Genomic DNA, 23,492 nt, shown 5'->3' with positions numbered 1-23,492 from the left:
TAAATCCAATTCTTTTTGTGCAGCAAAAGAACTGTATGGACATGTATACATATATTGTATTTAACATATACTTTAACATATTTAACATGTATTGGTCAACCTGCCATCTAGGAGTAGGGATAGAGGGAAGGAGGGGAAAAATTGGAACAAAAGGTTTTGCAAGTGTCAATGCTGAAAAATTACCCATGCATAGATCTTGTAAATAAAAAGCTATAATAAAAAAAGAAGCCTACTAGACATCCAGTTTGAGATGTCTGAAAGACATTTAGAGATGCAAAATTGGAAGTTAGCAGAGAGAGTAGGGCTGGATAAATAAATCTGAGAAACATCTGCATAGAGATGGTAATTGGATCCATTTGGAAACTGATGATACCATCAAGTGAAATATTAAATGGAGAGAAGAGAAGGCCAAGAAGAGAACTCTGTGGCACACACAAAATAATAATAATAAGTGGATGCTGTGATGTCATAGATGAGCTTGAACCACTTAATCCAACCCACTAAATTCATAGATGAGGAAACCAAGGCAGACAAAAATTAAATGACAAAGTTATATGATCAGTCCCCATGAGATAACAGTCAAATATGAGCCATGATAATTCAACCTAATTCTTTCATTCATTAAAAGAGCAATTAATCAATCATCTTTGTGCAGAATATTTGCCTAGCATGAAGAGTGTTGAATAAGGAGGCTAGAGATGTGGATTCTGTTCATTTTCCTATTAACTAGCTCACCTCACTTCTGTAAATCTCAGTTTCTTCATATATAAAATGGAGAGATTCAAGAAGATGAGTTCTCAAAGGGGGAATGCCACCCTATTATTTGATAACTATACTTTTGGAAGCTCTTTTGATCCTTGAATATATTCAATATCAACATACTCAAGGTCTAAAGAGGTTAGAAAATATATACATTTTTTTAAAATGCTGTATGGTATAGTGGAAAGAATGCTGAATTTGGAATGAAATGGCTTGAGTTCAATATCTGATATTATCTGTATGACATTGGGCCATTTGGTTAGCCTTTCTGAATTCATTTATAAAATGAGGGAGTTGGACTAAATGGGTTCTACTACTTCTTTTTTGTTTCTCTGAATGAGAGCCTTAAAATATTTGTGTAGGTTTTATTTCTACCATTAAGTAAAATTTAGATTTAAAATGTTGCTGGGTTTGGATAGTGGTTGATCAGTTGTTTGCTCTACTAAGAACATTCATGGTATATTCACGAAAGTGCTGGAATTTTAAGTCCTACGCTAGAAATAACATTTCTGATACTCATTAGTTATGTGATCATCAACAAGTCATGTAACCTTTCTGAGATTCAGTTCCTGAGCTATCTATTTAATATTATGGACCCACAGAGCAGCCTGAACTTGGATGTAGTTGTCCTTTTGGAGAGCAATCTGCAAGTTCAAAGTGTGCATAATGGTGCATGGGGATGGAAGGCATGGATAACCCAGGTTAGAGTATTCATATTTAAAGTACTCTGTAAAATTCAAAAATGCTATATAATTTGCATCTATTATTAGTTTGTTATGAACTATGAGAAGTAGATCATGCCTAGATATCAGGTGAATTAATAGGAGGAAAAGATTGAAGAGTTTATCAGAAAAAAGGTTTCAAGAATAGAGCAATGAAGAGGGATAGATGGGGAAAAAAAGAGGTGGGTCCTAAGAACGAAAGAAGAAAACTTGGATAACAGATACGGGGTACCTGATTTAGAGACTGGGCACATGGGAGGAAGAATAGCTACAGCTGAACTTAGAGGAAGAGAAAGGACACTGGTATTGAGAAAATCTTATTCAGGGTGTAAATATTGGATTTTCTATGAGGATTTAGGGGATTATATAGAAGAGAATACACAAAATGAGATGTTGAGGAAGTAATTTTTGCGAAAGAGAAAATTTAAATGAGGGAGAGAAGAAGTAGTTTTAAAAGGACAATCCATCCAATGAGCAGTCACTCCAGAGATAGGACACAATCCCCAGATTGTGATCTGAACTCCCATGGAACAGTTGATGGGATCTGATAGTCTCTAGAACCTGAGAGGAGACAGAGGAAAGATGGCAAGAAGGAGGGCATAAAGACAGTGCTGTGCTAGGAGGTGATTGAATGAATACCTTAGGAGGATGGCTTAGAACAGGTGAAGAAGTGTCAGAGCCATCTAGGGGGAGCAAGCACCCCATAATGATGACACATGCACGTTGAATCTCCCATCCACCCTCCACCATGTTGGTGTTTTGGGGCACCAGTACTTCAGGGTTCAGGGAAGAAAAGGTGGGATCTCCCACATATGCAACATCAAACCTTCCCAGATAAAGCTGTGGAGAGGAATAGTTGGGGAGGGGGAATGTTAAAGGAGGATGAGTGGAGCTAAAAATAGGGGGTACAATGCTTGGGGGTTAAGGATGAGGGGAGGTTGGAGCGGCCTCCGGGAGGTAGGGAGGGGGCAGGGAGTTCGGTCTGGGCGGGGCAGGTGGCAGAGGGAGGGCTGAGAGAAGCTGGCTGGGCTGTCCGGGGCTGCGCTGGTGGGAGCCCAGGCTTGTCACTGGGACCCTGAGGATTCGCTCCCGCTTCGGGCACCGACGGGAACCGCCCGCGCAGGCAAGGAGGTGAAGGGCAGGGGACGTAGAGAAGACCTGAACTCCCTGTCCATGAAGAGGCCGAACCGAGGAGCTTGCTGCTGCTGCTGCCGGGCGTCCCGCCGGGCGCACTATGCTCCCTACTGCCCGGGGGACGCCGCTCAGGCATCAGCCCTGGCATCGCAGCCCCTGCGGGAGCGGGAGCGGGAGCGGAGAGCCCAGGACTGGAGCTGGGCGGCGGCCGCAGAGGAGGAAGAGGAGGCGGCGGCGGCGGCGGCGGCGGCTTTGGCAGCGGCCCCGCCGAGGAGAAGGTAAGCGCCGCGGGCAAAGAGGGCCAGGAGGCCGAGCCGCCCCAGATGAGGGTCGCGGTGCGAGGCTTGGGCACTGTTGGAGAGCCGAGTCTCCCCCTGGGGCTGGGGCGAGGGGCGCAGATTTGGAAACGCCTGGAGAGAGAGGAGGCGAGGACGGGTGGGTGACAGAGCAGAGGATGAGCCACGGGAGGATGCTGAGCCCAGGGGCTGAGCAGCGTGGGCGAGGCCGAGGAGATGCTGGGGTGGCTTGGGCAGCACTTGACCCTGGGCAAGATTAGCCTCCTTCTTCAACCTTCAACGGCTGAGACTGGCAGGATGGACAAGGTCGAGGTTGAACGGAGCACTGGAGGGATGCCCGGGGAAAAGATTGGCAGGGAAGGTGGGGCACGTGGGGTGGAGGTACGGGAACCCAGTGTAAAAGATGGAAAACGTCCGTGTGGAAAGAGTTGAAAGAGTGTGGCTTTTCTCTTGCTCCCCTTCCTTCTGGAATTTCTCATTGGGATGCTTGGGGTGGGAACAATAGCCCTCCCGGGTACCGAGACTCCTTTTCCCCAACATGAGGAAGAGCACATTGAGCTAGTGCCAAACTGAGCCTGTTAGTTGGTGGGGAGGCTGGTGCTCAAAACGTACCCGCTAATCCTAAGGCTCCTGGTGCTCTTTGTTCGACCAGGGGTTCTTGGGAGGCGGATCCCCTGCCGGGGTTCAAATTGGCCATCGTTGCTTGGAAGGATTGTTGCCTTTTGCCCAGGAAGCATTTCCATTGATAATAAGAAATGCCATCTATTCCAATTAATCAACAAGGATAATTGACTTTTAGGCCCAGCTTTACTATTAACTAGCTATGCAAGCTTGGACAAGTCACTTTCGTTGTCTTCAAAGGTAAAAGGGGGGACCAGATGATCTCAATTGTCCTTTCCAGATCTAATTCTCTGCGACTTCGTATTTATTAGACACTTACCCTGGGTTTAGCACTTTGAGCTTTTAATAAACTGTAGCCCAATCTATCCCAACACCCTGGACTCTATTTATTCTTCTACTTTTAAGCTGTCACTAATATCAGTTTTCGAACTGGAAGAGCAGGCACGTGTCCTAAGCCCATATGTATATTTAAAAAAAGAAAACCTTTCAGTTTGTTGCTAAGAAAGTATTAAGTGAAGCAAATGGGTTTTTTAAAAAATTACCCACTAGATTTGCTGAGATATCTTTTGTTTGACTTGTTCATAAATTTCAAATTCTTCAAATAAGTTATGATTAAAATCAAAAAGTTAGTCGATACTTGAAAATATGTGTGCATCTTTATATACATATATATTAGTACATGTAATATATAATATTTAGTAGAACCCTTTTTTAAATCTCAGGAAACCAAGAGATGAAAATTTCATAAATATCACTAAAGGATGTTTTTATCCTGCTCTTTAATTAAAGTAAGTAACCAGAAATGTGTATTTTGCTCATTTTTTTTCTTTCTCAAGCACAGTTTTTAAATTTTTTTTGAAATTTTCTAACCTGTGTTAGGAAGTGCTTCCTAGAACAATTTGGATTTTAAGGGAAAAAGCTGAACAACAAAAAAGTCTATCAGAATACGCATTTCTAAGGTTTCTTGAGTATCCTGAGGTGTATGCTTTTAATCTTGATAGAAACACTTGGAATGTAACTTTAAAAGTTAAAATACAATAGATACAATATTAATAGGCAAAATTGGAAGATAGAACACTGGCTTTTGACCTGATAATACTTCTGTCTACCTGTCTATTAAACTGTATAATTAATTCCTAGTTTATTTTATGAGTAGAGCATGAAACTCTTCATCTAAAGGTCATATGCAGAGTTGGTGGGATGGCATTTTGGGGGAGGCAGTATTAAGCAATTTGGTTAGTGTGGAATCTGGCATCAAAGGACTGGGGTTCAAATTTGAGTTCTGCTACTTACCATCATTATGAACTTTGGTATCTCTCTGGACCTGTTTCCTTTGCAAAATTTGGGGGTTGGTACAGAGGAATTCCGAGTTCTTTTTTCTTCTTAGCTCTTATCATAGGAGTCAGTGTGGTTTGGTGGAAAGTGTGATGGGTTTGGTATCAGGGATCCTGTATTTAAATCCTTTCTGTGACATTTACTCCCTGTGGGATATGGACAATTCACTAGCCATCAGATTCCTCATCTGCAGAGGATATGTGTGTGTGTGTGTGTGTGTGTGTGTGTGTGTGTGTGTGTGTGTTGGACTAAGTGAATATTGGGCTCTATTAAGTTACTTTTGAAGTCCCTTCCAATTCTAAATCTACAATTCTTGATACTCATTTTAGTTTAAAGTCCTGGTTCTTTTGGTAGCAAACCACAGGGTAGAGTCATACCCTCAGCTGAGTTTTACAAGGTGCCATTGAAAAGATAAAGCAAAGAGCTTGAACTGACTATTTCTCTAGCCCTTAACAGTTACTTTTTCAAAAAGAATTGAAATATGTCACTATTTATGAAATATGGATTTATGAAAAGCTATAGTGATATATGTAGGATTCTTTGTCACTCCAATTTGGAGTTTTCTTGCAGGAAATGCTGGAGTGGTTTACCATTTCCTTCTCTAGTTCATTTTATAGAAGAGGAAACTGAAGCAAATCGAGTAAAGTGACTTATCTAAGGTCACACAGTTACTAAATGTCTGAAACCAGATTTGAATCCAAGAAGATGACTCTCCCTGACTCCAGGCCTGGCCACCTAGCTACCTCTATATTTATGAAACATACACACACATTAACAGAAGCTGTTTGACATGATTAATTGTTAGAGCTTAATATGAATTAAAATATGATCTACAAATGATCATTTTATAGATGTGAAGATTAAAATAAACAGAGATGAGCTTTCTTCTTCAAGGTCACACTGGCAATAAATGGTAGAGCTCAAATTCAATTACTGAGCATAGATTAAGCACTTACTGTGTGCCTGGTACTCTGATTTCAAATCTCATAAGTCATTTTGCATTTGAGGAAACTTAGGCAGACAGAGGTTGTGACTTGCTAGGAAGGATCACCCAGCTGATTTCTAAGGTTACATTCAAACTCAGATCTTCTTGTCTAGGCCCAGAGCTCTATGCACCATGTACACTATTAATTTTTTTGTGTGTTTTGGTCATGTGTGCATTTTTAAAATCCTTTGCATATTTCTGATGACCTATTTTCATTGAAGTAAAAGTACTTAATGAATTTTTGCAAACCTTAATTGTGAATTTCTTGTGATGTCACCAGAGAGGTATTAAAAGTGGAAAATGGGCATAATAATAGCAGCTATCTCAGAAGTTGTTTTGAGGATCAAATGAAATAACATTTGTATAAGCCTGTATAAAGCCAGTGCCTCCCTCATAGAAGCCATTTAGGAAATATTTGTTTCCTTTCTTTCTTCCTTCTTGAATGAATGTCCAAGTGTAATCTTTTAAAATGTTAACACCCTCTAGTAAAAGGAAGAACAATGTATTTATACTAACAGATTATTAAAAAATAATTTACATGAATACTTTGGATCATATGATGTTTATAAGGAATAAATTTACTTTTTTATTTATTAGGCTAGCATTAAAATCTCATTCCATTTCCTAAACATGTAACAGCTGATAGTCCAGCAGTCTCCTAGGTATCAGTGTAGGAGTAAAAATTTGACCTGAATAATCCATAAATTCACACTATGGGGGGAAGGGAAGTATCAGTGATTTTCTATCTTTTGAAATGCTCTTAGATCTTCCATAAGCCGTGAATTGAGAAATTATGTTGCTGAAATGGGCTGCCTTTAGGAACCCCAATTGTTTTGGTGAGTTGACTGGACTATTTAGGAGCTGAAAGTCCATTTCTGGCCTCTAACCAGAACCAAAAGTAGAATCACAGAAAATGAGAGCTGGAGAAGGACCTGAGGGATCACCTAGCTTACTCAGCCTTCTCCTTTAACAAAGAGAGGTCCTATACTATACTAGATCACTTAGGTAGTTAGTTAATAGTGGAGTAAGGACTAGGATTTCATTTTCCTTCTAAATCTCTTTTTAGTGCCAACTTAGCTACTGGTGCTTATCGATCAGAGCATGTTAGTGCCCCAGAAGGGGTAATGTCATATTTCATAATGATTCATCTTAACCAATTTTCCATCTTTGTGAATAGTTCCTTTTTTCCCCCATTTTGTTCCTAGGAGAAAAAAACGAGAAAATGTATCTTCTTCCCTTCCTTACAGAGCTCAAGCTCTATTGTTGTACAGCATTGCACTGATTGCCAGACTCGTGTTCATTTTGCTGAACAGCCTTTTTTGTTTTGGTTTCTTTGTTACTGTAGCTTACTCACCAGCTAGGGTAGTATGGAAGGATATTTTCAGAAATGAAGGTAATGTACAAGACAAAAGATATCAATATATTTTTTAAAAATTTAAATGGCATTTCTTTTCATCTTTTTTTTTAAGTTGGAGAAGTATGTCATGTTTGTGAATTAGTTCCATCTATCTCAAAAGATCATCAGCTCTTAAAGATTGAGTTCTATAACTTAAAATTAGATTTCTTTGCGTTTTTCTTTAATCTCAAGTGGTTTAAAAAAACATTAGAGGTCATTGCAGGAAAATTCATTCGATATAAAAGGATAGATTCAGAAAGTATAAAATGCACAATAATCCTATTCTTTTCTGATCCTGAAAATGAAGCATTAGATACCCTCTTTGCATATTCGGTGTTGAAGTTCAAGCCAACATTTATTATGGAGTGTGCAAAAAGGTAGAAGGATGGTATATTTTTAGGGCATTGCATGCTTTTGGACAGATTTTGGGACAGTGTTCAGACAAGAGACAAAGAATTACAGCAAACCATTAGATATGTATAGGCACACACACATACACACACACACACACACACACACACACACACACACACACACACGAGCGACCAGATAGATACGACATTTATAATCATAAGACACCTTCTTAGGGAGTCGGAACTAGAGAAAAAGACAAGCAAAAATGATCATAATAAATTCTGTTGCACATAGGATGCAGACAGAAGTGATAACATATTTTAGCAACATCCTAATTACCAAAAATATTGTTGCACATTCCATCTGCTGAAGTTCACATTGCTAGGTAAACCTTAACTCTGAAACCTTAAAGTATTTTGCTCTGAATTCATAACCTTAATATTAATAAAGAGAATCTTTTCCGGCTGAATTTAATTTTAGAAGGAAATCAAAACAATGACCTTGCTAGTGATTAAGTGGACTTTCTATGAAGATTATGGTAGCATGATGGGCAGAATGATTTAATGATAATGTTACCTCTCATTCCTTAAATTTCAGTATAAATTCAATTCAATTTAATTCTGCAAACATATATTCAGCATTCATTTGGTGTCAGGTACTTGCTAAGTCCTAAAGATAATGAAGACAAAAATAAAATAAATATCTGCCCTTGAAGAGCTTCATTCTTGTGGGGCAGTTAGGAGAGTATAAACACGTACATACACACACACACACACACACACATATCTACACATATAGTTACATACACATATATACCTATATACATAGGTATGCATATGTGTACATATGTTTGTGTACATTACTCTATTAAATGTGGCGCAGTAGATAGAGCACTGGGTTTCAAATCAGGAAAGACTCATCTTCCTGAGTTCAAATCTGGCTTCAGACACTTATTAGTTGTGTGTTCCCATTTGCCTCAGTTTCCTCTTCTGTCAGATGAGCTAATGGCAAACCACTCTAGTATCTTTGCCAAGAAGACCCCAAAAGGGATCATAGAGAATCAAATATGATTGAAAAATGACCGAACAATTATCTAATTATCTGTCTGTTTGTCTATCTATTGATATATTCAATCTCAGTCTTTCCCCTGAGCTCTAGGCCTGTGTTACCAATTGCCTCTCAGACATTTTGAACTGAATGTCTTTCTCTCACACCCAGCTCATCCAAAATGAATTTATTATTCTTTCCCATAACCCACCAATCTTCTGAACTTTTCTATTTCCATCAAAGATATTCTCGTCTTTCTAGTTCTCCAGAATTGCAACTTTAGACTCATCCTAGTCCCTTTACTCTCCTTCACTCCACTTATCGCATTAGTGGCCAAGTCTTGTTGAGTAGTCCTCCACTACATCACTTGCACCTCTCCTCTCTACTTATACCACAATCACCCTAATTCAAGCTCCTTGGTGTAGCCTCCTAATTGATTTTCTTTCTCAAGTCTTTCTCCTCTCTAGTTTGTTCATCAAAGTAATTTTCACAAAGCACAGGTCTGATTATATTATTCCCCAATTCAATAAATGAAATTGGCTATTTACCTCCAGGATCAGATCTAAACATTCCCTTTTGGCGTTTAAAACTCTTCATAATTTGACGCTAATCTCTTTGTACAGGCTTATTATATATTACTCCTCTTCATGTTTTCTCCAGTTCAGCAAAGTTTCTTGCTCTTCTTTATGTAAGACTCTTTATCTTCCATGTTTATTTCTTGACTTTGGGCATTTTCTCTGTCTATCCCCATGCTTGGAATGCCTCAATTCCACCTATTAGCTTCTTTGGCTTCCATTAAGTCCCAATCAAAATCTCATCTTCCACAGGAAGCCTTTCCCAGTCTTTCTTAATTCTAGGACCTTGTCTCTTTTAATTTTTTTTTGTTTATCTTCTATATAGCTTGTTTATATATGTTTGTTTCCTTATTGTCTCCCCCATTATATTGTAAGATCTTAGAAGACAGGGACTATATTTTATTACCTTTTTGTATCCCTAATGCTTTGCATAGTGCCCATTCCGAAGTGTTTAATACCTGTTTATTGACTGATCAGTCACCTGCCCTTACGGCTCCTAATATCCTAAAGGCATTGGTGGGTTTCCTTCTCTACCTCCATCAGTTAAAGTAGTCTTTTACTGCCCTTTAGATAGCAATAGTTTCTTTTTTATTTAACTTTTACAGAGATAATCACTTGGAAGATAGAAACAAGTACAAAGATTTCCCCCAATACCTCGGGGGCCTGATCCACCCTGTAAAAGTAGAGTTGATACTATGGCTGTATAGATAGATAGCATAAGAAGTTCTCACTTCATCAGATACCTGGCCCCAGTGTGGCCCAGACTCCTCTAGATGGAGTCTGAATAAGCAGTTTAGCATATTTTTAAAAGAGTTTTATTCAGCAAAATTCCCATCACTTTTAGTTCTACTTACTTTCTTTGGAGCCTTTGATGGTGGAAATCTGGGCAGAAACTCAGCAATCCAAAAGAAAGATCTGCCTGTTTAGGCCAGTGTTAACATTTGTTAAAGCTCCTTTATGGGCACAAACTCAGACAAGCAGAAAAAAATCTTGGACTTTAAAGGTTAGAGCCCTAGGCAATCAGGAACACACCCACAGGGACAGTTACATTGGATAGATTTACCCTTCTAGAGAACTTTGTTTTTAAAAGATGACTACTTAAAGGCATAAGTCAAGCTATAAAACAACTTATTGATCTTGGATTTGTCCAATTTTTTTGGAAGTTGTCCAGATGTCTTGGATGTTGTCCAGATGGTTATCAAAATTCGCAAAGGTTTGCTGTCTAAGAGAGATGCTTCTGCTTTTCAGCTAAACTGCCTAGTATAGGTATTTGGTAGCGCATTCTTAAACTCCACCTGAATGTCTGGATTTATTTCAACTATGGAGAATCCTCTGAAAGGAGATCCAGGAAGGGGAATGGTTTTATGCTTATGATCATTCTGCTGTCACATCTGTCTGGGAGCTGGTCCTCAGAACCTTCACGACCAAAGTTTCCCTGTATTTCTGCATACATTTAGCACTTAATAAGTGTTTGTTGACTGACTGTGTGCAATGGGCAAGTTACTCTTAGAGCCTCAGTTTCCTCATCTGAGAATAATAAAACCTACAGTTCTTATTTCATAAGTTGTTATGAGACTCAAATAAGATAATGCATATAATAATACTTTTCAAACCTAAAAGCCCTCTATAAATATCAAATATTATTATATTTCCTTCCAGCACATAGCAATAAATCATTAAAACCTGAGGAATATGCTACTTTCAAGGAATAGGGCAAGAAATAATGAAAAATAACTGTCCTTTTCTAAAGCCTCAGCTGTGGAGTTGCTGTTCCAATTCAGAGAAGCAAAGAGATGACAGTAACAAACAAACAAAAAACTGCCAGAGAGAGGCATTAGTGAACCTAATCTTGACTCTTGATTGTGGAAGAAAGGGTATTAACTAATGGCACTCATGTGGTGCCTTGAACTCTGCTCTGGCTCACTGATAATTTTTCAAATGAAGGGGGCAACTAGATGGCATAGTGGGCAGAGCACTGGACCTAAAGTCAAAAGAATTTGAGGTTATATCCAACCTCAGACATTTAATACTTAGCTATGTGACCCTGGGCAAATCACAACCCCAATTGCCTCACAGAAACAAAACAAATAAAAAATTCTGTACTAAAATGCTTTAAGGTTTGCAAAGTCCTTTATGTATGTCAGATGATACAGTGAACATAGTGTTGTTGGACTTGGAGTCAGGAGAATAGAAAGGAGGTCAGTGTCACTGGACTTTAGTGTACTGAAAATGTGAATAGGAAGAAGGTATAAAAAGCCTTGGAAGGCAGGTAAGGGCCAGATATAAAAGTGAGCCAAACAGAAGGCTTTATGTTTGATTTTAGAGGAAATAAGGGGCCAGTGAAATTTATTGAATGGAGGACATTCAATAATGTGGGTGGGCACAGTAAGGACCAAATTATATAACATAAATTTATAGTGGATTCATTTAATAGTCCTGTAATTTTTTTTCTCAGCTTTCTGTAATAGCATGAGGAGCAAAAGAAGCAAATATTGGAAATAATCCAGGGATTTGCTTGGCAGAGCAAGATCAGCAGTAGGATAAGGGGCCAAAGGACTCAGTAGAATTAATATCAAGTTAAACTGATTCTCCAGTGAATCTATATTAGGAAGGGAGATGTGAAAGGATGATAACTTGGGAAAGAATGGAGTGGAAGATTGGAGATTGTAGAGATAATAGAAAACAGTGTTAGAGGTTGTAAGGAATGATAATGGAATAGGGGAATGATAAAATGTTATGATCAGACAAGGGAATTTCAGATCCATGAATACAGATATGGAACATTTATGAAAGATGGTAAGATTAAGTAGATAACTATGTGTTGTTGAGGAATAGATCATAGAAAATAAGTAAATTGAGGGACTGGGAACTTAGGTGTTTAAGAGCATGTCAATGTATATGTTGAAATTCCCTAGTAGGAAGGCAAGAGTTGGGAAGTGAAGAAAGACCAGAAATCAAACACTGAACTAAGGAAGAAAGGAGAAAGACCTGGGAGTTGGCAGACGATGGTCACCAAAATCCTGACTGAGTAATAAATATTGATTATCTGAGTCTCAAAGGAAAAGAAGTCACTGAATAATAGTGGTAGAGAGAATGTCTGTGGCAATGGGGATGGAAGCATTGGTGATTCTAGGTTGGGAATGAATGCTAGCAACTGGGGCCAGGAATACCATGTCATCAAGAGAGGGGTAAGTCTCAGTGAGTGCCAGAAAATGAAAAGAGTAAGAAAGGAAACAGTTTAACATGAAAGTAAGTTTGTTGCCTATGGATTCCAGAGAGCACAGTAGAAGGAGTTGGTAGATCTCTATTGGGTTGTTTGTTGGGCGGTCATTCTAGAATGCTGAGCAGGAGGTATGTAAGTTCCAGGAGGTGTACAACGGGTGTAAGGAAATAAATTTTAACTCATTGTAAGGAAGGACTTCCTAACAATTAGAGCTGGTAGTCATAGGATGAATTGCTATGAGGTGATGAATTTCCTCTGAAGTAGAAATCTTCCTTTCAATTATACTGTTGAGGAGAGGATAAATATTAAAAAGGGTTTGGATTAAATGACATAAAATTCCCTTTAACACAAAGAACCTATGAATAACTTAAATGTGTCTTTTTTTAAACTTCTTACCTCCTGACAGATATTTAGGTTCTAGGTATCCATGCCTTTTTTTAAGAACAAAAAAAATTCTGAATCCAATTCTCCCTATGCAACAAGAGAACTGTTCGGTTCTGCAAACATATATTGTATCTAGGATATACTGCAACATATCCAACGTATAAAGGACTGCTTGCCATCTAGGGGAGGGAGTGGAGGGAGGGAGGGGAAAAAAATCAGAACAGAAACGAGTGCAAGGGATAATGTTGTAAAAAAAAATTACCCTGGCATGGATTATGTCAATATAAAGTAATTATTAAATAAAAATTAAAAAAAAAGAACAAAAAAATTGCACATGAAACTGTATATCTATTAGATATAACTTGCTATTACTCTTAAATGTATAATAAAATTATCATGGAAATATTTTTTCTTTTTTTTCTTTCCTCCCCATTCTCCATCCTAGAGATGGCTACCATCAGACTCAGATCTATCTATCTATCTATCTATCTATCTATCTGTATATTAGTATATATATATATGTCAATCATTCTTATGTATTCTTCTATTTATCAGTTCTTTCTCTGAATGCAGATAGTGTCTTCCTTCATAGGGCCTTTATAGTTAATTTTACTCATACCATTTCCCTTTACTTATCCCATTATTGGTTCAGATCTATTGATAAATTACACATTCAAATTCTAAACCAAATTGCTCTCACTATCTTCAGATAGTTTTCCTTTTTGGGCAAACAGATTAGAAGGGATTATATATGATTCCGCCATCATGGATGTGGACATATGAGATGTAGATAGAATGGAATATATACCTTCTATTTACATTTTCATTCTAGGACCATGGAGGCAAGAATTCATCATTCTTTCTGATTTATTGCCACCTTTTGTTGATCTCTAGGGCCAGAAATAAGAGGAATTTTTTTTGTGTGTGTTTTTCATGCTATCATACTTTGCTCAGTAAAAGTGTTCATTGAAAATGTGGGAGATGAAAACAATGTCAAAGGACTAATGATAAAATATACTATCTGCATCCAGAGAAAGAACTAATATTGACTGAATACAGATAGCATGCTATTTTTCACTTTCTTTCTCTAATTTTTTTTCTATTATCCAAATCTTGTACAAAACAACTAATATGGAAACATTTTACATAACTGTAGATGTATAACCTACATCTGATTGCTTACCATTTGGGGAAGGAAAGAAGAAGGGATAGAAATTGGAACTCAAAATTTTAAACAAAAAAGTGTTATAGAAAAAATGTGGGATTTTTAATGGACCAATGGAATTTACTATTTTAAGGGATCCTCTAGTGATCATTTTGTAGTGTTAATAATTTCCCTCTAACTCATTGATGTATGTTTATCAAGATATTCGTGTTTTGGTTTGCTTCAATTGAGATATAACTGTATTTAAAAAATAATTCTATATGAGGATTTGTGTTCAAGAAATATCCTTAAGTATTTCATGTAAGATATTCTTAGTACCTAGAAGGAGGAAGGGGATAGTTGATCTATTTTCTGACTATTTCTGATCATATTTTGAGTTTTGTATTAAATTCCAGGCATCACATTTAAGGAAGAACATTGACAATCTAGAAACTAAGAGGGAGGAGGACATCAGGATATTGAGAGAACTGGAGATAATGATAATATGCTAAGTACTTTGCATTTATTATCTCATTAGATCCCCACAACAAAAATCCTGGAGATAGATGCTATTATTATCCCCATTTTACAAATGAGGAAACTGAGGCAAGCAGAGGTCAAGTGAATTGCTTAGGGTCATCCTTCTAGTCAATGTCTGAGGCCATATTTAAACTCAGATCTTCTTCAAAGTAAGCCTAGCACCCTATGCATTATGATGCCATCTAGTTGCCATAAGACAAGCAGTTGGAGGAAGGAGTTGATGTTTAAGACTGGAGAAGACTGACCAGCTCCCTTTAAATGGAAGAAGAGCTGGTAAAGGCTACAAGAGATTCTCCTTTTTTTTTTTTTTTTTTTACTTCTGCTTCTCCAGTTTCTACCCATTGTTCCTAGTCCTGCTCTCTGGGACCCCAGATTAATTGAATATAAGGGAAACCTTCCCCTCCCTAGAGCTGTTCCAAAGTACAATGAGTTGCTTTGGAAGGCAATGAGTTCCATATCGCTGGAGGTGTTCATAGGAAGACAAGGAAAAAACACTTGAGGTTATGGTGGAAGAGATTTCTGTTCAATTGTGGATTGACTGGATGACCTCAGGAGCCCTTTCTATGATTCTGGGGAAAAGAAAACCTTCCAAGGTTCATCATCTTTGTATCCTTTGACCAAGTCCTTTAGCCATAATATGGACACACTCAGGAGCTATTGTCAAGAAAGCAGCTGCTGTTGAACTTGTGACAGGGCCATAATTGCTCTTTGCTGTGCTCTGCGCCTGACATCTCAGGTACTTGCAACACCACCTGATACATGACTTCCCTAGGGACACAAAGAACACAGTGGAACATAAATAGACACACAGGAAAAGTCATTCAGGAAATACCAGACCTCCTCCACCATTCTTTGTTCCCTTGCTTCTCCCACAACCCTGCCTGAACCCATGCTGCTCAGCCATAAAGAGGTCTCACCTGGCTCTAATCCATCAGCAAGACAGTCTACTGTAGTTTCAATGTAAAGTCCAATTTAGGGACACTAGCTCAGATGTTCTCAACTCTCCACATTTATTAATAGTCTACACTGGAAGACACTTTATGATAAATCCTGGGGTTACAAAAGCAAAAAGTAATTTACGAGAATAAGAGTCTTTCCCCAATTGATTGATGGTTGAAGGATATGAACCACATTTTTTCAAGGGTAAACCGTGAAACTATTTATAACCACATGAACAAAAATCCTTCAAATGACTAGTTATTAGAGAACTGAAAATTAAGGTAACTCTGAGGCTCTACTTAATACTCATCAGATTGGCAAAGTTGAACAAAAAGAGAAAGTGACAAATGTTGATAGGTCTGTGGGAAAAAAGAAATATTGGCGCACCTTTGATGGGGTTGTAAATTGGTTCAATATTTTTGGAAAGCAAATTGGAGTCATGCCCCCAAAGTTACTAAACTCTATGACCTTTGACTTAGACATACCACTACTAGGTCTATACATCAAAGCAATCAAAAAAGAGGGAAAGGTCCTATATGTATAAAAATATTTATAGCTGCTTTTTTGTAGTAGTTATTCAAAACTAGGAGGCCCCATCAATTTGGGAATGGTTGAACAATTATACTCTATTACTTTCAAAGGTACCCAGAAAGACTTTGAATTGATGCAGAATAAAGTGAGAAAAACTAAAATAGTTTAAATTGAAATATTGATACTGTTAACAGTGAAGAGTTATGAAACCTTTAAGAATTCTGATCAGCCATAAGTGCAGAGAACTAATGATGAAGAATGCTATCTTCCTCATGCTAAATAGAGGACAAGACTAATATGCAGAATGGGAAACACATTTTTGGACATGGCCAATATGGGAATTTGTTATGCTTGATTATGTTTATATGATACAAAGGTTTTGTATTTATTTTTTAAGTGGGGTGAAAAGATAGGAGGAGGAAAAAACAAATGCTTAGTAACTGAAAAAAAATTATCAACTTAAAAAAAGCAAAATAGTTCCTTAACTATCTCTGACCTTAAGGAGCTTACATTCAACTGGGGTTCTAGGTCACCCCACTTTAATATACTTTCTAAAGCAGTTTTAAAGTGGGAGAAAAGTTGATGAATGGAATGAATGAATGAAAAGGCATTTATTAATTCCAGATCTGGTGTTAAACAACAGGATACAAATATAAGAAAACAACAGTCCTTGCCTTGATTCTTCCATTCTAATAGAGTGAAACAATATATTTGTAAAGGATGTCCAAGATGGGAAAATTGGAAAACAGTATGAAGAAATTAGGCAGTGTCCAACACCTAATACCCTATACCAAGATAAGGTTGAAGTGGGTTCATAATTCAGACATGAAGGATGAAATTATAAGTAAATTAGGAGAACAAGAGCTAATCTACCTCTCATATCTGTGGAGAAGGAAGGATTTTATGGCCAAAGAAGAACTAGAAAACATTATGAAATGCAAAATGGATAATTTTAATTATGTTAAATTTAAAAGTTTTTGTATAAACAAAACCAATGCAGCCAAGATTAGAAAGGAAGCAGAAAATTGGGGGGAAGAGGGGAATTTACATCCAGTGTTTTTGATAAAAGCCTCGTTTCTAAAATATATAGAAAATTGACTCAAATTTGTAAGAATACAAACCATTCTCCAATTGGTAAATGATCAAAGGATATGATAAATGATCAAAGACAATTTTCAGATGAAGAAATTAAAACCATTTCTAGTCAAATGAAAAAATGCTCTAAATCACTGTTTGTTAGAGAAATGCAAATTAAGACAATTCTGAGATGCCACTTCACAACTCTCAGATTGTCTAAGATGACAAGAAAAGATAATGATAAATGTTGGAGGGGATGTGGAAAAACTGGGACACTAATATATTGTTGGTAGAGTTGTGAACTGACCCAACCATTCTGGAGATAAGTTTGGAACTATGCCCAAAGGGCTATCAAACTGTGTATACTCTTTGATTCAACAGTGTCTCTACTGAGTTTATAGCCCAAATAGATCATAAAAAGGGAAAGGGAGCCACATATGCAAAAATGTTTGTAGTAGCCCTTTTTATAGTGACAAGGAGCTGGAAATTAAGTGGATGCCCATCAGTTGTGGAATGACTAAATAGGTTATGGCATATGAATGTATGGAATATTATTATTCTATAAGAAACAATCAATAGGCTGATTTCAGAAAGATCCTGTAGAGACTTACATGAATTGATGCTAAATGAGGTGAATAGAACCAAGACAACATTGGACCGACTAACAACAAGATGATGATGATCAACTGTGATGGAATCAGCTCTTTTCAACAATTCAACAATTCCAATAGAATTGTGGATGAAGAGAGCTATATGCATCCAGGAGAGGACTATGGGGACTGAATGTATATCATAACATAGTATTTTTATTTTTTGTTGCTGGTGTTGTTTGCTTGCTTGTTTTTTCTTTCTCATTTTCCTCCCTTTTGAACTGATTTTTCTTGTGCAGCATGATAAATGTGGAAATATAAGTTCAGTTTAAAAGAATTGTACATGTTTATTCAATATTGAATTACTTACTGCCAAGGGGAGGGGAGAGGTAGAGAAAAAGAAAGAAAAATTTGGAACAGAAGGTTTTGCAAGGATGAATGTTGAAACTAACTTTGCATATATTTTGAATGGAATTTCTCTATCTCTTGCTGCTGAACTTTGTTGGCAACCTATAGAAATGCCGATGATTTATGTGGGTTTATTTTATATCCTGCAACTTTGTTAAAATTGGTCATTGCTTTTAGTAGTTTTTTAATTGATTCTTTAGGACTCTTTAAGTATACCATCATATCATCTGCAAAGAGTGATAAGGTTGTTTCCTCATTACCTACTTTAATTCCTTCAGTTTCTTTTTCTTCTCTTACTGCTAAAGGTCACATTTCTAATACAAAATTAAATAGTAGTAGTGATAGTGGGCAACTATGTTTCACCCCTGATCTTATTGGGAATGCTTCTAGTTTATCACCACTAACTATGATGCTTGCTGATGGTTTTAGATAGATGAATTGGTCATTTTAAGGAAAACTTCATTTACTCCTATGCTCTCTAGTGTTTTTTAATAGGAATGGGTGTTGAATTTTGTCAAATGCTTTTTCTGCATCTATTGATATAATCATATAATTTCTGTTACTTTGATTATTGATATAGTCAGTTACTTTGTATATCTTTTTGAAAAATAAAAAGTTATTATTATAATTTAAAAAAAAAGAAAATATGTTCTAGACTGGGAAATCACAGGGAAAGTGTATAGAACCATAAGATTATATGACATGTCCTTCCCAGAAACAATAGTACTATAGATTTGTTGACTCTCCTGAACAAGAGGAAATCATGACCCATTATATTTACTGAAGAGGGAAAATTATAAGAAGGTGGTTGGGAAAAGCATGGTTGAGGTCTAAGCTGGCTAAATAGGGTGAGCTTTTACCCATCAGAAAAGTGTTAATGGGAGTGCTAAAAAAAGAATGATTTAGTTTTTTCAGGGTATGGTTTCTTAAAGTCTAATTGGCATAAGGGGAAGTACCATGGTGGTAGGTTGTCTGACAGGAAGATGTTTATGTCTTTGTACATATCTCTATTCTTTCTAAGCACTTAGAGGGAGATGAGGCACAAAGATGAGGAAGAAAAGGGCAGGGGAAAAGCTTTATCAGAAATGAAATATCATAAAGGTTCTGGGGTTAGTAATTAACCTGCAGTAACAGGTGGGGTCTTTATAGAAAAGTCCCTCCTTTTCCGAGTCCTAGTGATTAACCTGTGGATCTGAGAGTATTTTTGTACTATTGAGCATGAGCCCTTATCTGATCCTGCTCAATGTCAATAATCAATTAACATCTCTCCAATAGTAATTAACCAATTAACATCAATTAGCTTTGCAAAGAAATATATATTAAAAAGGTATAATAAGGACTAAGCTACAAAATATTTCAAACTAGAAACACATCATTACTATCCTTAGTTTGTGAGATGTTTGCCTTTTATTTGTATCCCTACCAACTGACACATAATAAATTCATAATAAAATCTGATTCACTGATTACTACCTCAGTCCTTGGAGAAAGTAGACTAAGAGTGATTGCTATAAATCATTTCCTCTACCAAGTTCACTTCTTGCAAATCCTTTGCTTAGCATTTCCTGGCTTAGAGAACAGAATCTCTTGGCTGCAGTTTCCCAACTCGATTAGATTAATCAGGACACTTTTCAGGGCTGCCTTATTACTGGACTTGGCAACTACTACATGTAGCTGGCTCCAGTTGTTGAAGGGGTCTTCTTATGTTTCTTCCAGTCTTCAGATTGGTTGGTCAACCATCTCTGTACTGTCAGTTGTTTGGAATAATTAAAAGCTTGTGCTCTTCTCGTTTTTCTTTTCACCCTCCTCCAGATTTTGCTTTCTGCCCCTTTCAGAGGACTGGTTTGATTAATGGTCTTTTTAATTATTGTCCTTGCCTCCCTCTTCACTTTTAAATATTCCTCTAAAAAGGGTGTCTGCTGGTTTTTCCACATTCATTTCTTGCTACCTGAGATGGAAGCCTACAGTTAAAAGTCTTGTCTTTTGCTTATCATCCTCCCCCCCCACCCCCCACCCCCGCCAGTTGTCTTTGTGAGATTTCTAAACTTTGTATATACTGTCTTTGTATATGAGATTTCTAAACCCAACCTATTCATATCAGGTCAGTTTTCTTCCACTTCTAGATTTTGAAACCTTGTATTTCCTTTCCTCAGGTGACCTTCGAATAGAAAGGTTTGCAGAAGCTCCTTTCTGAGTTCAATCCGGAGAAGATCCATTACTCTAAATGCATCTTGGAATTTAGCACAATATTTGGAAAATAGCAAGCATTTATTGACCAATTGATTGAAATTATGATGAGACCAGATAAGTAAGGTAGTCAGCAAACTATACCAGACCCTATCTGAATTACTGCCTGTTTTTGTATACTGTTTTTTGGGGGTTTTTTGCATTTAAAAAATATAAAAGCCCTCCTTTTGTGATTGTGAAACCAGTATTTCTAAGTCTCAAGGGGTTGACATTTCCACTCACTTCTCTTCTCTTGTCTCAAATCTTTTTTACCTTTCCAAGGACCCCTTTCCATTCTTGATTCTAGGACCCCTGGCTTTCCTGGGTTAGGTGATCTGAAGTGCCACAGTCCATGGAAAGCCAGGCCCTTACACTTCTAGTAGAACTACAATTTTCAACTGATTCCCAAAGTGTACAGAGTTCATATAGTTTTCCCAGTCTCAGATCTACCTTTTTCCTTGTCTTTTATGTAATGTTTCAATTTTAGTCATATCTATTAAGGACATCAGACTCCCAGGCAGAAAATACCTTGCTGAGAAGCCATTTAAATACTTGTTCAAGTCTTTTCTAAATATGTCCTTTTCTTTTCAATCATAGATGGCTTCATGCTGGTAAATATTTAACCATCTGCTCTGTAGGGAGTAGAAGGGGGGAATGTACATATAACATCCTTCTAAGTTTAACCTATATTATTAACATTTTTTCCATTACTTTCTTGAATCTAAACTAGGAGTGGACAAAAATGTGGCCTGTCTAGAGCCACAAGTGACCTAAGGAGAGCTTTTATATTTTTTAAATGCAAAAAACAAAAAATAGAATATACAAAAAGGCAATAATTCACATAGGGTCGGGGTGTAGTTGCTGACTACCTCTTCTCTCTGCTCTGACAATCGATAACACAATAAACCAAAGCCTGATTTATAGAGTTTTCCAATTTCTGAGATGTTCATGCTCACACAGAAAATTTAACAATCTTCACAAGCCCATAAAAACTGACTCCAACATACCACTGCTTTCGATGGAATTAATTTGTTTATTTATCAAAAGTTGTCCGGCCTGTTGGGACAGTCACTACATTCCATTCCACCTCTGCTGGGGGTATCCCTTAAATAGGTAAAAACCCTATTAAACAGCTGCTGATAGCTCCCCAGCAGGGGGCTCCCCTCCTCCATCAGTGGAACTACCTAATAGCCACCCCATCATCTGCTCGTGGTAAAAATCAACCTTGTCAAATCTGTTGAAAATATCTGTAAAGATATATTAAAGATTGGTGTATTCCTTGGTGTCCCTTAGAATGGGAGACACTAGCAGACTCAGGCAGTTTCAACATTGCCAAAGAGTAAAATCTAAGGATCTCACACATTGCACTAGAGTTAATATAGAATGTGTGTGTGTGTGTGTGTATAAATATATAAAGATATATAAAGATATATATATATATTAAAGCAAAGCTTTTTAAACTGTAGGCCATGACCTCCCAATGGAGTCTCATAACTGAATGAGGAGATGGTGAAATTTTGATTTATTATCAGCAAATGTTTGGTTCATATACCTATATACCCAGGGCTATATAAAAATTTCTTGGGTGAAAAGGGATAGCGAGTGAAAAAAAGGTTAATAAGTCCTACACTACAGTATATATTTTGAACTTTGTCTGAATTACTGTGACATTCAACAAGTTTTTCCTTGAATTAATATATATTCAGGGAAGGTTCCAAACATCACCGCAGTGTATAAGTTGCACTGAATTGAGAAGAAGGGGAAACAGGGTAGCTCTAGGTAATGTAGTGGATAGAGAGCCAGGAGACTCATCTTAATGAGTTCAAAATCTGGCCTCAGATACTTCCTAGCTATGTGACCCTGAGCAAGTCCCTTAACCCAGTTTTTCAGTTTCCTCATCCATAAACTGAGCTGGAGAAGGAAATGGGGCCATGAAGAATAGGAATTAACTGAAAAATGACTGAAAATAACAACAGTGAAGAGGAGATAACTAGGTACATTACAATTACCCTTTGGTGAGTAACCTTTCTGAAGTTCACTGCCAGAGTACACATAGAAATGCCCTATGAGGGGACACCCCTTAGACCATCTGCCCATTTGTGCCCTCCTGGGGGCATTGGATGTTTATTTTTGTTGGTTCCTCCTACTAGTGATAAAGTAACATTGCCCCAAAGCAAAAGAGTTGTGATTAGACAGCAATAGTAACCACCCTTCTTTCTCCTTAAATACTCCATCTAAACACTGCCTCTGCCCACTGGAATGACAGCACAGTTCATTGTAATCCATACAATTCACCTGTTGCCTTCAGCTCCCTCTGACTCCCTGCAGAGCTGGGAACACCAGGACCTCCCACAGGAGCACTATCCTTTCTCCAAATCCTCCTCCTCATCATCCCCCCCACCTTTGCTAAATCCTCATCATCTTTCCAATTATCCAATTTTATAGCCTAGATGACATCATCTACTTAGTCTCACTCCTTCCACATTTCCAATCATTGGCAAAATCTTTCGCAATATCACCCTCTTGCTGCCATGCACTAGAGTGGACCAGGGGTCCTCAAACTACGGCCCCACAGGCCAGATGCAGCAGCTGAGGATGTTTATCCCCTCGCTCAGGGCTATGAAGTTTCTTTATTTAAAGGCCCACAAAACAAAGTTTTTGTTTCTACTATAGCCCGGCCCTCCAACAGTCTGAGGGACAGCGAACTGGCCCCCTATTTAAAAAGTTTGAGGACCCCTGCCGGGAGACCGCAGTCACCAATCTAGATTGAGGCCATATTGAGTTGAGCCTCAACTAGACTGGGCTATGAATCACTTCTACTTGCACTACTGAGATAGCCTCTTCTTACATATCTCAGTGAACTTCTATTTTTTATTTCTTTCATATTCTCCAGTCTCAGGTCCGCCACCTCTTGGCTTCTCAGCTTCTATCAAATCCCAGCTAAAACCCTACCTTCTACAGATCCCTCTTAATTGTAGTTCCTTTCCTCTGTTAGTTATTTTCTTTTTAAGCTATAAATAGCTTATTTGTATATTTTTGTTTGCTTTTTTTCTCCCCCATTAGATGGTAAGCCCAGGGGGCTATCTTTAGCCTCTTTTTGTGTCTTTGGCACTTAGCACAGTAACTGCCACATAGAAAATGCTCATTGATTGACTGGTATGATACTCTCTGTATCTTTGCCCTAGCCAGAACCCTTAACTCTGTTT

General features: G+C 37.7%; 1 protein-coding gene across 2 annotated transcripts in view; it reads left to right on the top strand.

Annotated features, from left to right (window-relative positions):
• The first annotated feature begins 2,535 nt into the window (after nucleotides 1-2,535).
• The window catches only part of LOC127559184 (myomegalin), a 260,227-nt gene continuing 239,270 nt past the window's right edge, over nucleotides 2,536-23,492 (top strand). The window contains exon 1 of one of the 2 annotated variants that reach the window (XM_051992864.1): nucleotides 2,536-2,893. In XM_051992864.1, the coding sequence (XP_051848824.1) occupies nucleotides 2,655-2,893 (239 nt within the window). In that variant the 5' untranslated portion in view covers nucleotides 2,536-2,654. The remainder of the gene's footprint in view (nucleotides 2,894-23,492) is intronic. The other variant, XM_051992866.1, reaches the window with a different exon arrangement.

The sequence above is a fragment of the Antechinus flavipes genome, chromosome 4 (assembly GCF_016432865.1).
Source record: "Antechinus flavipes isolate AdamAnt ecotype Samford, QLD, Australia chromosome 4, AdamAnt_v2, whole genome shotgun sequence".
NCBI classification, from domain to species: domain Eukaryota; kingdom Metazoa; phylum Chordata; class Mammalia; order Dasyuromorphia; family Dasyuridae; genus Antechinus; species Antechinus flavipes.
Note: the sequence above shows the minus strand (reverse complement) of the source record. Positions and strands in the feature narration are given on the sequence as shown.